At 36.1% G+C, this 13,316-nt stretch overlaps 1 protein-coding gene and 1 long non-coding RNA gene across 5 annotated transcripts in view; one reads left to right on the top strand and one right to left on the bottom strand.

Annotated features, from left to right (window-relative positions):
* Positions 1 to 13,316, top strand: part of LOC119238766 (uncharacterized) — a 40,094-nt gene that overhangs the window by 23,501 nt on the left and 3,277 nt on the right. For both annotated transcript variants that reach the window (XR_008550583.1, XR_005123654.2), the window contains exons 2-3: positions 6,271 to 6,365; positions 12,405 to 12,477. This is a non-coding gene — a long non-coding RNA (uncharacterized LOC119238766). The remainder of the gene's footprint in view (positions 1 to 6,270; positions 6,366 to 12,404; positions 12,478 to 13,316) is intronic.
* Positions 7,534 to 13,316, bottom strand: part of RSPO2 (R-spondin 2) — a 127,963-nt gene continuing 122,180 nt past the window's right edge. For all 3 annotated transcript variants that reach the window (XM_037502748.2, XM_054692029.1, XM_054692030.1), the window contains one exon: positions 7,534 to 9,397. In XM_037502748.2, the coding sequence (XP_037358645.1) occupies positions 9,285 to 9,397 (113 nt within the window). In that variant the 3' untranslated portion in view covers positions 7,534 to 9,284. The remainder of the gene's footprint in view (positions 9,398 to 13,316) is intronic.

Here is a 13,316-nt window from a genome sequence, read left to right as displayed (position 1 = left end):
CCAATACCATAGACTATTGAGTTACAGCTTTATATTATTGTTTGGAGTCATGAAGTATGATGCCTACAGTTTTATTCTTTCTCAAGATCACGTTAGCTATAAGGAGTTTTTTTGTGGTTCCATACAAATTGTACAGATGTTTCTCTGTGAAAAATTCCATTGGACTTTCCAGAGATTGAATGGAATCTGTAGGTCACTTTGGGTAGTATGGACATTAAAACAATTATAATTCTTCTGATCTATGAATATAGGAACTCTTTCCATTTGAGTCATATAATTTTATCAATGTCATATAATTTTCAATGTATAGATCATTCACCTGTTTGGTTAAATTTATATCTAAGTATTTTATAATTCATCCTTTGATGCTATTTTTAGTGGGATTGATCTATTCTTTTTCTGATAATTCATTATTAGTGCACTAATGTGAAGTCCAGTTGATTTTTGAATATTGATTTTTGTATCCTGAAAATTTGCTGAATTGGTTGATTCAAACAGTTTTTTTGGAGTCTTTGGAATTTTCTTTATATGATTTCTGAAATTTGTGAGTTTTACTATTTGTGTGCCTTTTAATTTTTTTTCTAATTGCCCTGGCTAGGATTTTCAGTTCTGTTTTGAATAAAAATAGCAAGAGTAGGCATTGTTGTCTCATTCAGATCTGAAGAGAAATATTTTAGCATGTCATTGAATATGATGTTAGCTATGTGTTTATCATATATGGTCTTTATGATGTTGGGTCACTATACCCATTTGAGAGTTTTTATGATGAAGTCTTGTTATTTTGTGAAATTTTATTCTGCGTCTATTGAAATGATTATAAGAGTTCTATTATTTTTTAAATGTGGCATCATTTGTAGATATGGAACCATCTCACATCCCTGAAATAAACTCCATTTGCTCATGGTGAATGATTCTTGTTGAATTTGGTAATGGTTTATTGAGAATTATATATCTATATATTTTTTTTCATCAGGAGAGTGGTTTATAGTTTTTTTCTTGCAATATCTTGTCTAGTTTTAACATTATGGTAATGCTGGCCTGATAAAATGAGTTTGGAAGTGATCCCTTCTATTTGGGGGAAGAGTTTGAAAAGGATTTGTTTTAATTCTTCCTTAAATGCTGGTAGAATTCACCAGTGAAGCTATATGACCCTAAACTTTTCTTTTTAGAGAGGATTTTGATTACTAGTTCAATCACCTCTGTGCTACAGGTCTGTTTAGATATTCTATTTATGATTCAGATTTGATAGGTTGTATATTTCTAGGAATTTAATCCTTTCTTATAGGTTGTTCAATTTATTGGCATAAAATTTTTAATAGTTTCTTAGGGTCTTTTGTATTTCTGTGCTTGTAATATCTCCAATGCTGAGACTTGACCCCTAGGCTACCAGGGAGGCCCTAATTTCCAGTTTGATTTCTTTAACTCATTGGTTGTTCAGCATGTTTAATCTCCACATATATGTGAGTTTTTCAGGGTTTTGTGTAGTTTCATATCATTGTGATTGGAAAAAAATGGTCTCTATGATGTTAATGTTCTCTATTATGATCTATTTTATGCCTTAATATATATACCTTAACATATGATGACTGTTCCATCTGCCCTTGAAAAGAATGTGCATTGTGCTGTTGGATGAAATGATCTTTAAATGTTTGGTTCATCTAATTTTATATTTATGTATATATTTTTAATTGGATTTTTCTCTCTGAATATCTCTTCATTCTTGATAGCAGGGGTATTGAAACCCTCTACTACTATTATAATAATATATCTTTCTCTCTTCACATCTGTTAATATTTGCAATATACATTTAGGTACTCATATTTTGAGTGTATAATCTCACATGTATAAATATTTACAAATGTTACATCCTCTACTTGGATATACCCCTTTATTATTATATTATGACCTTCTCTGTCTCTTAGTATAATGCCTTTTATTACTATGTACAGTTACATGCATAGCTGTTTTCTTTGGGTTCCATGTACATCAATATCCTTTTGCATGACTTCACTTTCAGTCTAAGTGTGTCTTAAAGCTGGACTCGTGGGGAAATACATTTGAGTCTGTTTTTAGTTTTTACTAGCACTCCTATGTCTTTGGATAGTAAAACTTAACCCATTTACTTTTTTTTTTTTTAAGATTTATTTTTTTATATATACAAGCACTGGGTACAGTCAGAAGCGCGGGAGGGTAAGAGAATTCACCAGAGCCAGAGCGGGGAGCAGAACAGGCAGAAGGACTGAAGTACACTGCTGAGGGGAGCAGCGGGCAGCAGGAGAGGTCTGCGCGCCATGTGGGACCCTCCCTGGAGGCCAGGGATTGAATGGCGCTGCAGAGGCTGCAGGCGGCTTCGGGTTCGCAGCCCAGCACTCAACCACTGCGCCACCAGGGGAGGCCCTAATCCATTTACTTTTAATGTATTGTTGATAGGTATGAACTTAACTGCTGTCATGTATCACTTAATGATGGAATACATCCTGAAAAAATGGATTGTTGGGCAATTTTGTCATTATATGAATGACACATATACATATACACATATACATTTGTCACATATACAAACCTAGATGGTATAGCCTACTGTACATCAAGACTATATTAGGGACCATCACCATTGTCTATGTGGTGTATCATTACCTGAAACACTTTACAGCACTTGACTATATTACCATTGTGCTAATTGCTTTCTTGTTGCCTTAGAATTCCTTTATTCCTTCCTCTTTCGATGTCTTTCTTCATGATTTATTGATTTTTCTGTAGTTTTATGTATTCTTTTCTCTTTTTTGTCTATCTACCATAAGTTTTTGCTTTGTGGATACCATCAGGCATACATAAAATATCTTGTATTTGTGCTGAATTAGAAGGCTGATCCTCAGGCAGAAGCTTTCATGGTATAAAGATACTCTTTTTTAGTGAGAGGAAATAAGCAATTTTGCCTGCCCCACTGTGCTGAGCCCTGGGGAGATAGCCACAGTGAGTGATCACTCCAGTTAACAACTGCTTCCTTGTTTGTTATATTGTAGACCTCCGGGATCTCATTTGTGTACAGAGCTAGGTATTTGGAGGACCCATTCCTTGAGTGGGAGTCTTAAAAGTTGGAGTACTAAATGTGAGGCCCAAACCCTTCCCTCTTCAGGGAGAAGCAGAAGTTTGAAGTTCCCTCTCACACATGTGGTGCTTTACTAGATGTGGGGTTTATAGTGTGACAGTCTTTCCTACCCATTTCTCTGTGGTTATTTTCTCATTTTCCCAATGTGTAGGAGTAGCTCAGCTATTATCTTTATTTCTTTAAGAGGAAATTTCTCTGTTTTTAGCTGAATAGTCAGTGTGTCCAGGAGGGAAAGGAAGTTCAGGAGTCTTCTATGTTGCCATTTTGTCAACTCTTCTCTAATAGCATTCTACAGGTTGCCTATACTTGTTGCATAGGGCAGGGATAAAGGGAATATCTATGGAGATTTTGTGCTGCTTTGGCTCTCCAAGTATATCAATTATTTTTAAAAATTGACAACAAATTATTGTACCACCATCATCAGAATGTCAATCTCTTTCATCAAAATATTTCATTAAATGTTATTGTTCTAACTCTAAACTTAAGTAAGCTGATTATCCTAATTAAATTATCATGTTGACATTTTTTCCTGATCTACTGATCAGGTTTCAACTAATAAGTAATGTAGTTTTTCAATCCCAGAAAAATAAAGTGAAAAACTACATTTAAATGTAAGGCACTGGGCTTTCCCAGTGGCGCAGCAGGTTGAGCGCGGTGCTGTGAAGCTGTCCGCGGCCTCTGCAGCACGGGTTCAATTCCCGGCCCACCAGGGAGATACCCACATGGCGCAGCAGACCTCTCCTGTCTCACCTGCTGCTCCTCTCAGCAGTGTTTTTCTGTCATCTGCCTGTTCTGCTCCCTGCTCTGTCTCTCATGAATCCTCTCACCTTCCCACACCTCTGGCTTATACCCCAGCTCTTGTATAAAAATAAATAAATCTTTAAAAAAAAATAAAGGTAAGGCACACTGTTTAAAAGTAACTAATAGCCCCAGAGTCTCAGTAACTTAAAATACAAGAAAGGTTTATTTCTTGCTCATGCAAAGCTTGAGATCTGATTTTAACTTGTCAAGGAAATCATTTTCCATGCAGTAACTCAGAGATCCAGGCTGCTTTCACCTTGTGGCTGTGGTTTTGTAGTCACAGCTAAAGGAGAAAAGAAATCATGCAAAATGTACATGTACACAGTCCTAAAGTGACATATTCTTATCAATCAAATCAGTAGTTAAAATCAGTTAAAATCAGTCTCCAGGTCCCATCTAATTGCAAGAGAATTGAGAAATGGGATGCTCTGTAGTGGTTAGAAAGGAAAGAACTGGATGTCAGTGAGCACTGGAAGACTCTTGTCACATTTATTTTTTCCAGGTAGTATAGATAGGAGAGAATAAACTTGAGAAAAGCATGTGTGACAGGGAAAAAAGATTGGAAACATTAAATTAAAATAATGCAAATACTAAGAACTTTAGTTATTCTTCTTTATGCTTTGAACACTAAAAATGTAGTTGCTTTCCAGTTAAATACCATGATTGTATATGTCTGCGCAGTACTTGTGTTCAAACACGTATGGTCTTACATCAGACAACTGCTATCAAAGTACCTCAATAATTATATGTTTAAAAAATCCTCACTCTAGAAAATTACAAACTCAAGAACCTGTAATTCACAGAATACTTGTTTTGTTGTTCACTTGATATATTTTATTAAAATTGAATGAAATAAGGGAAAATTCTTTGTAGGCTCATTGAAATAATTATTTCATTATAAAGGTAAATGAAATTGGTAGGTGACATGGTAACTTGAAATCAAGTATCATTAAGGGTAGATTCCAAAGAATTGATTTTAAGAATTAAGCTCATTCTAATTTAAACCATTTTCAATAAACTATAAACTATTGGTAAGTTTTACTCTTGGAATATAAAATGGGGAAAAGGATTTGAGAAAGCCAAATGCCTCAATTACTATAATCTTTTCCTAATTGTCCTTCACATTGATATTTTTATTCTAAAATAAGGAGGAAAGAAACTATATAAGTCTTGAACCCCAGTTCCTGATCAACCTTAGCAACTACTTGCTTCTGGTTTTCCTTCTTAGTACTTATTCACAGTCTCTTCTTCTGGTTGACCCCTAAGGATTGAGTGCCTCTCAGTTTCTTTATTCATTCTCTTGAGATTAGTTCATGAAGTTCCTTGGTGCTGATTGCTATTTATACACTGACATATCCCACAGTTTTAGCGCTAGCTTTGACTTTTTCTCCAAATTTCACATTAGTATTCACCTACCTATTTGGTATCTCCATGTGGATATGTAACAGACACATCAAACTTAGCATGTAGAAAAGGACTTATTTATTCTCCAACTTCCCCCACCTTCCCTTTGTCCCATTGCTTAGGGCAGGAAACAGATTTAGTTCCTTATTTTCTATTATCCCCTGCAACTAGTTCATCCACATTTTAGATTTATGTCTCATTTATCAACAGTGTAACCTATTCCCAGTATTAAGTTCCCTGTGTGAAATATCTAGACTTATTTATTTCTTTAATGGATCCTGATACTGCAGTAACTTCAGTTTTATTTTTTTTTTGAGTTTCTCGTTCATATTTACTTTATAGTTTTCTTTTCTTTTTTTTTTAAATAATAAATTTTATTTTTATATTCCCCCATACAATTGCAAACGCCCCATTCTGACCCCAATCCTGATATGTTGAGCTTATGATAAGTGTGTGGCTTCCTGGTCAAAATATTTACTAGAGGCTTGGAATTAAGTCCTGAAGACCTGGACCCAGAAAGCTAGATTTGGAAGCTGACACTATACAGGTGGTATTTGAAGCTATAAAGTTTGAGTGAAGAAATGGAAAGATTAAGTCAAGATTTTACAGTGGGCTCACCCCTGAAGCAAAAAGGTGTTTTATTTAGACCAAGAAAGAACTTGAAAAGGGGTGGCCAGTAAACGAGAACACCAAGATTAGCAATGTCACAGAAACCAAGTGAAAAAATTCCTAAAGGACACAGGAGAGTCAAACTTTGTGAAGATAACTGATAGGATACATAAAAGGATTGAGACAAATGAGACCAAATTTCTCTCCTATTTAACAGAGGGGGTGCCTTTCCTACTTTTGCAGAATTACAATACAGGGGTGGGGAGGAAACAAGTTTACCATGAGTTAAGATTCAGATGGGAATAGGAGCAGCTCAAAACCATCAACGAATTGCGTTACTTTTTCAGGATATTGGACAGTGAAGACTTTGAAAGAAAAATACCTTAAGTTGGAGGGAAAGAAAGAAATGAAGAAATAAGTGGATAGTGAAGCTCTCACAAAGGTAAGAGGGAATGGGATCTAATCTAGAGATGGAATGGTTGTCCCTTTTGAAATCGGATGAGATTGGGCGACACACACATTTGTGGAGGGACTAATTCTGCCTTTACTGACATGGTGTTATCAAGTAGTCTCCATAATGCATATGCTTCTCTAACATGAACAGAAGTATCATTTACTTTTTCTTCTCTCTACTATTCAATACTTTTAGAAAAAAGTTAGATGAGGACTCACACATCATTTCTATATGTATGAATCACATACTTGTGACTGAGTGTTAACTTTTCTCCAAATGCTTCTAGCAAAACATGAAAATTCCATGTTTACAAGGACTGATATTAACATTTTGAAAAAATATATTTATAAAACTGGCTTTTCCCATGTCCTGATGTATAACACTTTGAGTGACAAAGTTTCATATGCTCAGATATCTGAAAATATCAGGAAGTAAACCAACTTCATATATTCCATTTATATGCATTCTGTGAAGTGCTGGAGAGGTATAGTTATCAGTGGAAAACTACTATATCATATTTGTATAACTGCCTAGAAGCTGTAAGTTACACTGAGGATGCTTGTCTCCATGGTATAATATCATTGCCAGGAGATATAGAAATCAAATAGCTATAAATCAATTCACATTAAAAAAAAAAGTTTGAGCAAATAATGTCCAGGCATCAAACAATAGATTGAAGGAAACTGATAATTTAAACATACAAGGAGAGAGGTTATTAATAGGAAATAACTTGTGTAATACGTAGTATATACCATACGGTGTTGAGTTTACCTAATTTAATCCTTAAAATATATCCCCCTTTATATTCTTAATTTAGTCTTAAATATTTGTAGATAGATGTTATGTCCATTTCATAAATGAGGAAACTGAAACCTATTTATTGAGATAGAATAATTTTCTCTGGCTACTCTGCATCTAGACGGGAATTCAGGCAGTCTGGCTTTAAAATCCCCACTCTCACACTGTGGCATAGTGATTAACTTACAGCTAAACTAGAAGTTATCTAGATGTAGTTACCAATATAGGGTTTAAAAATTAATTTTTAAGGATGATTATTTGGGGATAGAGTTGATAGAGTATGGCTTTTTCTGTAAATAAGTCTCTAAAGAAATTTTCCACAAAATATAATTTTGAAGTTTTTTTTAATGCACAAAAAAGAACATCCCAGAAACAGAACATGTGTTGACTTAATGATGAAGCACTATATAAAGGAGACCCCTCCCCACTTAGTAAATAGGAATATAGTGTAAATAGACATGAAAGGAGGTGAACTTTAGGATTAAATGCAAACCCTAAAGGTGTATACAGCATTCATATATGGCTTATTATCTCATAGCAATAATATTTTCCTACTGTTGTATATGGCATTTATTGGGAAGATGCTTTTGACTCAAAAGTGAAACAAAAATGCTGAAGAGGTAGTTTTGCCAATGCAAGGTGAGAACAAGGCTTTACCTTGCCATAGTTGTTTCCTCAAAATTCGGCCACCGTGTCTTTTTCTCATTTTCTTCTGGAACAGCCAGGCAGATAATGAAAGCTTTAGCAGAAGCCAATTCACAAACCCTCTAAGAACTGATTTCAAGTGGGCAATGAAATGTTTTTGAAACAACTGCTCTAAAAGTCCTATGGGAAGTCTCCATAGCGCTCCTCTGTTTTGGATGAAATAGATTCTGGCTCAATGGAGACTTACTAGATCTGGCTGGCAGTTGTAGCAGTTCATCCTGTTTTCTCCTCAGATCCCAAGCTTGGGCTCATGGTTATTTCTAGGATGGTAAATTTCTATAGGGACCCAAGAATATTGGAAGTTCCTCTGTTGCGACAAGTCAGGGACTGCTTTACATTATGCATAATATGTATATACCTACATATATGTACTGCCTGGAAAGGTTTGAAAAATGCTAGCTGGTCTGTGAAACTGCAATGATGGGTTACAAGTGACATATGTACAAGTGACATATATCAGAAAGCCATCACATCTTCTAATCAAAGGGAGTTTTGGTTTCTGTCAGGTGAGGCTTGATCTGTGAGGAGACATGGAGTGGTAAAGGTCTGTCAATACTCAAAATCTTTGACACTGGTCATCTTCTGACTATGTACAAACTAGCTTATCCTATCCTTACAATGAGCAATAAGCCCACCAAGAAAAGTTTCAAGGGGCAACAAAACATTTGTCAATTCGCAAAAACTAAAAAAGTCATTTACCAGACAATGGTTAGGAACATCTAGAAACAAAGTGACATAATATTAATCAAGTATGACTTGTTACACAGAAGAAAGCATAAATATACAGTAAATAAGAGGTTTATATGTAGTCCCAGCGGAATATGTACATATTAGAGCCGCTGTGAAACTGAGCAGGAATATCCTGTAGTGTGTCCCCAGCTAAAAGCAGTTTCATCCCAAAGCAGTTTCAACTCAACGGTTTGAAAGTCACAGATGCTGACAACAAGGTGGGGTGACACTAAGCAGATAGCCACATACATTTAAACTTGAAAATGCAGAATGTGAGAAACAAAGGTCACGAGTAAAATGGCACTTGGCCTGCTGAGCATCTTTCACATAAATATGCACAAGTCCCTCCTCCATCGGGGGTCTGAGGCCTCGCCCCTCTTCTGCGGTGCCAGGGAAGGTTTTCTCAGCACACGCCAAGCCTGGTCCCAGGCTGCACACTTACTCCTGCTTCGGGATTCAGGTCACAAGTTCCTGCCTTCAGAGTCTCCAGACGCAAATCAAAACATAAATAACAGAGCCCACCCTCGCGGGGCTCCTCCTTACACAACGTTACTGGGAACAGACGCTGGTCTGAGCAGCCTAAGCGCCGCACGCCAGTGTCCATGAGGGCAGAGTAGCTTTGTGCACTTTTGCGGAAACAAAACCCCCCAAAATCCACCCTCTGTGTCTTTCGTTTTACTGGTTAGCTCTGTCTGTAGCTAGGAAGACACTGTGTTGCTCCTGGGCTCTTTCTATCAGCTTCCTCTTCTTCTTGTTCTTCTTCTCCTTGGCCTTCGCTGTTCTCTTCCCTGCAAAGGGGAAGGAGAAAGAAAGGTAAGTCAGGAAAGGGTCTTGCTCTGGGAAAGAAAACACAAAACATTAAGAGCTTTATACAAAGCCCATCTGGAAAACATCACCTATGGGAAAATCAGCCTCAAAGAGAAAATTGTTCACATTAATTTTGACAGAATAATAATAATTTACTAAATTGGATATGCTGTCTAAAGCAGAGACGGATCTTCCTGTTACAAGGAGCTGGCATATTTAAAAACCTCCCAGCGGCCTGATCAGTCTTGCAAATATCATCCTGCCACAAAAATTCCATTTATCCCCTCCTACTTTTAACAATGCTACCCTTTACTAGACAGCTTTACATCCTCTCCTACTCCACATGTCAGTGGGTTGAAAGAAAATAAGCGTCTATCTACAGTAAATATACCAGAAATTTCCAACTCCCCTCTCTCTCCCATGGGAGAAAAATGCTTTGCTTTTAACATTACCCCTTCCATGAGCTCAGAAGGCTAATATACAAAATGATTATGTGGAATAAGTCTTTATTTTCTATAAAAATTCATGAGGATATCATCCATTATACAGCTTATGGCTTCTTAAACAATCTCCTGGAAAAGTTGTACTTATTAATTGAGAGCAAGAAAAAAGGCTTGTTTCTGAAGAACTAGTGGTATGTGTCTCACCACCACAAAATCACACCATGTTATCCTATTTCTCCTCTTTGCCTTAGCCACTAGGAAGCCCAAACAACAAGCTGAAATATTTGAGGTTTTCCTCCATCATGTTTTGAATGTAATTTCCCTTTGCTTCTGCTCTATTTTACTTCTTGCATCTTGTGGTTGTGGTTTATAGTTTTTACAGTCAATATTTCTTGCAAGTATGTATACATATGATTGTGAGAAAAAAAGGAGCAGAGGCCTTTACTTGAGGTCCATTGCCACTTGGGGATTCTGAACCCCTAGGAATTGTGAGATTTTTAAGCACAGAAAGAGCTTTAAAGTTCACCTACATTTTACAGAAGGTAAGTCATCCCTATATACCTTCCGTACAAGAAGGGTTTTCCTCAACAGATGAGAAAGAATCCTACTGTCAGGTATCCTTCCTCTCTTATCTGCTCTATTTCAAGTTTATTATGTAGTTCTGCAAAACTTTAAGTGTTCTCTTCCTGTAGGTGTAGCAATTAGACACTGCAGTCGTCAAACATCCAGTTATAATCCATGTTTTCCACCCTCCCCACACCTAAGAAACTCAGTATTCCAGGCTCTTTCCTTACAGAGACAGAGCTACCCAGCTTTTTAATCCAGACATTGGAGATGGTGACTGAGGCAAGACGTGACAAAGAAACAGACCAGCAGTTAGGGAGACAGAAAAAGGCACATGAAGCCAACATGAGACCAGATTAAGAGAGACCATGGTATTTCTACAGAAGGGAGGTGTTTCTCATGTCTGTTGTTTCTGATCAGAAAGGTCTGTTTTGTGTGAGGCTGGGAAATAGTCTGGGTGTGGTTGGCACATAATCAATATTCAATATGTGTTTGCTGAGTAAAACTATCACCAGAATAACTTATTTTTAATAGGACAATATGGATAGTCAGTAAAATAATCAGAATGTGATCATGCTCTTATATTCAATTATGAAGGTCCTTGAAGTTAACTTCTGGTTTTCATTAAATTCTGGCATTAATGTTACAATGGCACTTTGCCATCTTTAAATGTAGTTAATCCTACCCAATGAAACCTTAGTCCAAGCCATCATTAATCAAAGAAGCTGTAAAGTTACAACTATTTAGTAACATTATATCTAATAATGAGACACACCTAATGAGGGCAAAGAGATGAAATACCTAAAGCTTCTTTTTCAATATGCTGTTTTAATTAAAGTTTTATAAACAATGAAAAAATCCTTAGTTATCACTTCTGACTATGGTTATTAATTGTAAAATTTAAATTGCATAAACCAAATTAATTTAAAGCCTGCAGTTTCTTTTAAAAGAAATTGAAATAACTTGAGTGGAAAATTAATACTAACATTACTAGATTTTAAAATGTGTTCTTTTGAGAAAAGTATACTGCATACATATTAAAGACAAATTTAACATTCACCATTTCAATTCTTCAAATAACTCATGTGGTTGAAAGTTAAATGTACATTACTTTTGTTAACAGCAAATCTATGCTGACTGGAAGCTCATTTTAAGAGAGGGTCAATTTCATGTCATTGACTTACTCTAATGTAATTGCTAATATTTCTTCAGATTTTCTGACTAATATTGTGTAACAATGGAAGTTATTACTCATTATTTGCATAAAACAGTACATAGCATGGCCCAAAATATAGCAGCCCTTCTGAAAACGTATTTATATAAAATAATTTTTCAAAGTACAATTATTCTATGGCAATAAGTTACATGGTACTAATTTCAACCAGAACTGTTTGGGGTAACCTAATTACAACCCTAAAATTTTTCCTCAGAAGTCTTTTTTGAATGACATCTCTGTGCTCTGGGTTCATTGCTTGGTTTTGTTTTTGGTCAGCCCCATTTCTCATGTAGGATATACTGCAAATACCCAAGAATTAAGATGGTTAGCCAAGATTTGACCACGGACTGGCCAGAATTAACTGAAAATATTTTGTGGTCCTTACTAGGTTGTTTTGACTTTAAGCCCAACAAAAAAAGTAATAAAGGAATATTAAAACATAATTTATACCTAACCGAAGGTATAAAAGACTTGCACATATTTTTTCTGAACTTATAGTAAGATTTTCTACATGTACATATATACATACATGTGTGTATATCCCTGCTCTTAACTTATTTAATATCTAGATATTTTGAACATACAAGATTGCCATTTTGTTTCCACTTCACATCTATAGAGATGACATTCCACTCAAGAATAATCGTAGACATTGATTGTTTCACATTCTTGAGACTGGGTTCATGCTGTACAAGAAGCTTTTACCCCAAGATCCCAGTCACCCAAAGAACAATTTGAATCATGGGTTTAACTTTTTCTTTTCAGTTTATGAGAAAAGATTGAAAAATATACTGCCCAATATCAGCAGAAAAGATTGGCGTTTGAGAAGTACTTCCAGGTATGCTCACCTCTATTGACAAACCCTGCCTGTCTTTATTCTGAGTGACTGTGACAAATTACTACTTAGTGACACTACTTCTTGTCCTTCAGTTTTAGCTGCTTTACACTACTAGTTACACTACTTGGATCAGGCAGTCTTATCTACAGGGCAGATCTTCTTAGTGCAGTTACATGGAGGCAAGACAATGACTAGCACAGTTACTGCTGTTTTCAAGGAAAGCAATGTGGTTTACTGCAAAAAAGGCCTCCTCAGAGAGGGAGGAAATTTGGAAGGCTAACCACAGTCTGGGAACTGAGATGGCTGGTAGGGCATTTTACTTGTGGCTCTCAGTTTCTGCATTTTAGAATGAAGATGCCACAGTCATCTTTCACTAGGAAGAGACACCATGTGAAAAAGTTAGGTTCCTAGAATGAAAAGGGAATACGTATAAACTATCACGAGCAAGACAAGACTATATCACAATGAACAAACTCCCTAAATAGGCATTTTAGTACATCTATCTGGTATTTTAGAGGTAACACCTTTTCCTCTTCAAACATATCACAATGAACAAGGTAAAAAGACACTCTGAAAACTACAATCTAAGCAATATTACACAGATTTGCATGCCTTTGGAAAAGGTCCAACAGGATAACCTATCAACTCTTCTACCGAGAAAGCTGAACCATTCCCTTTGGAAATAGCCCTAACATCCAGCTGTAGATTCCTGCTATTACAGTCAAAAATAGAACCAAGATCTTACACTGATTCCACTGCTGGTCAGACATGAGCTTTCACTCTTTCATAAGCTCCCAAATTTAGGGAAGGTCTTCAAATGGCTTTGTTCTGACCAGGTG

This window comes from Talpa occidentalis, unplaced genomic scaffold, assembly GCF_014898055.3.
Source record: "Talpa occidentalis isolate TD23 unplaced genomic scaffold, MPIMG_talOcc4v2.1, whole genome shotgun sequence".
NCBI lineage: Eukaryota > Metazoa > Chordata > Mammalia > Eulipotyphla > Talpidae > Talpa > Talpa occidentalis.
The sequence above is the reverse complement of the archived record's forward strand: the minus strand, read 5'-3'. Positions and strand labels throughout refer to the sequence as shown.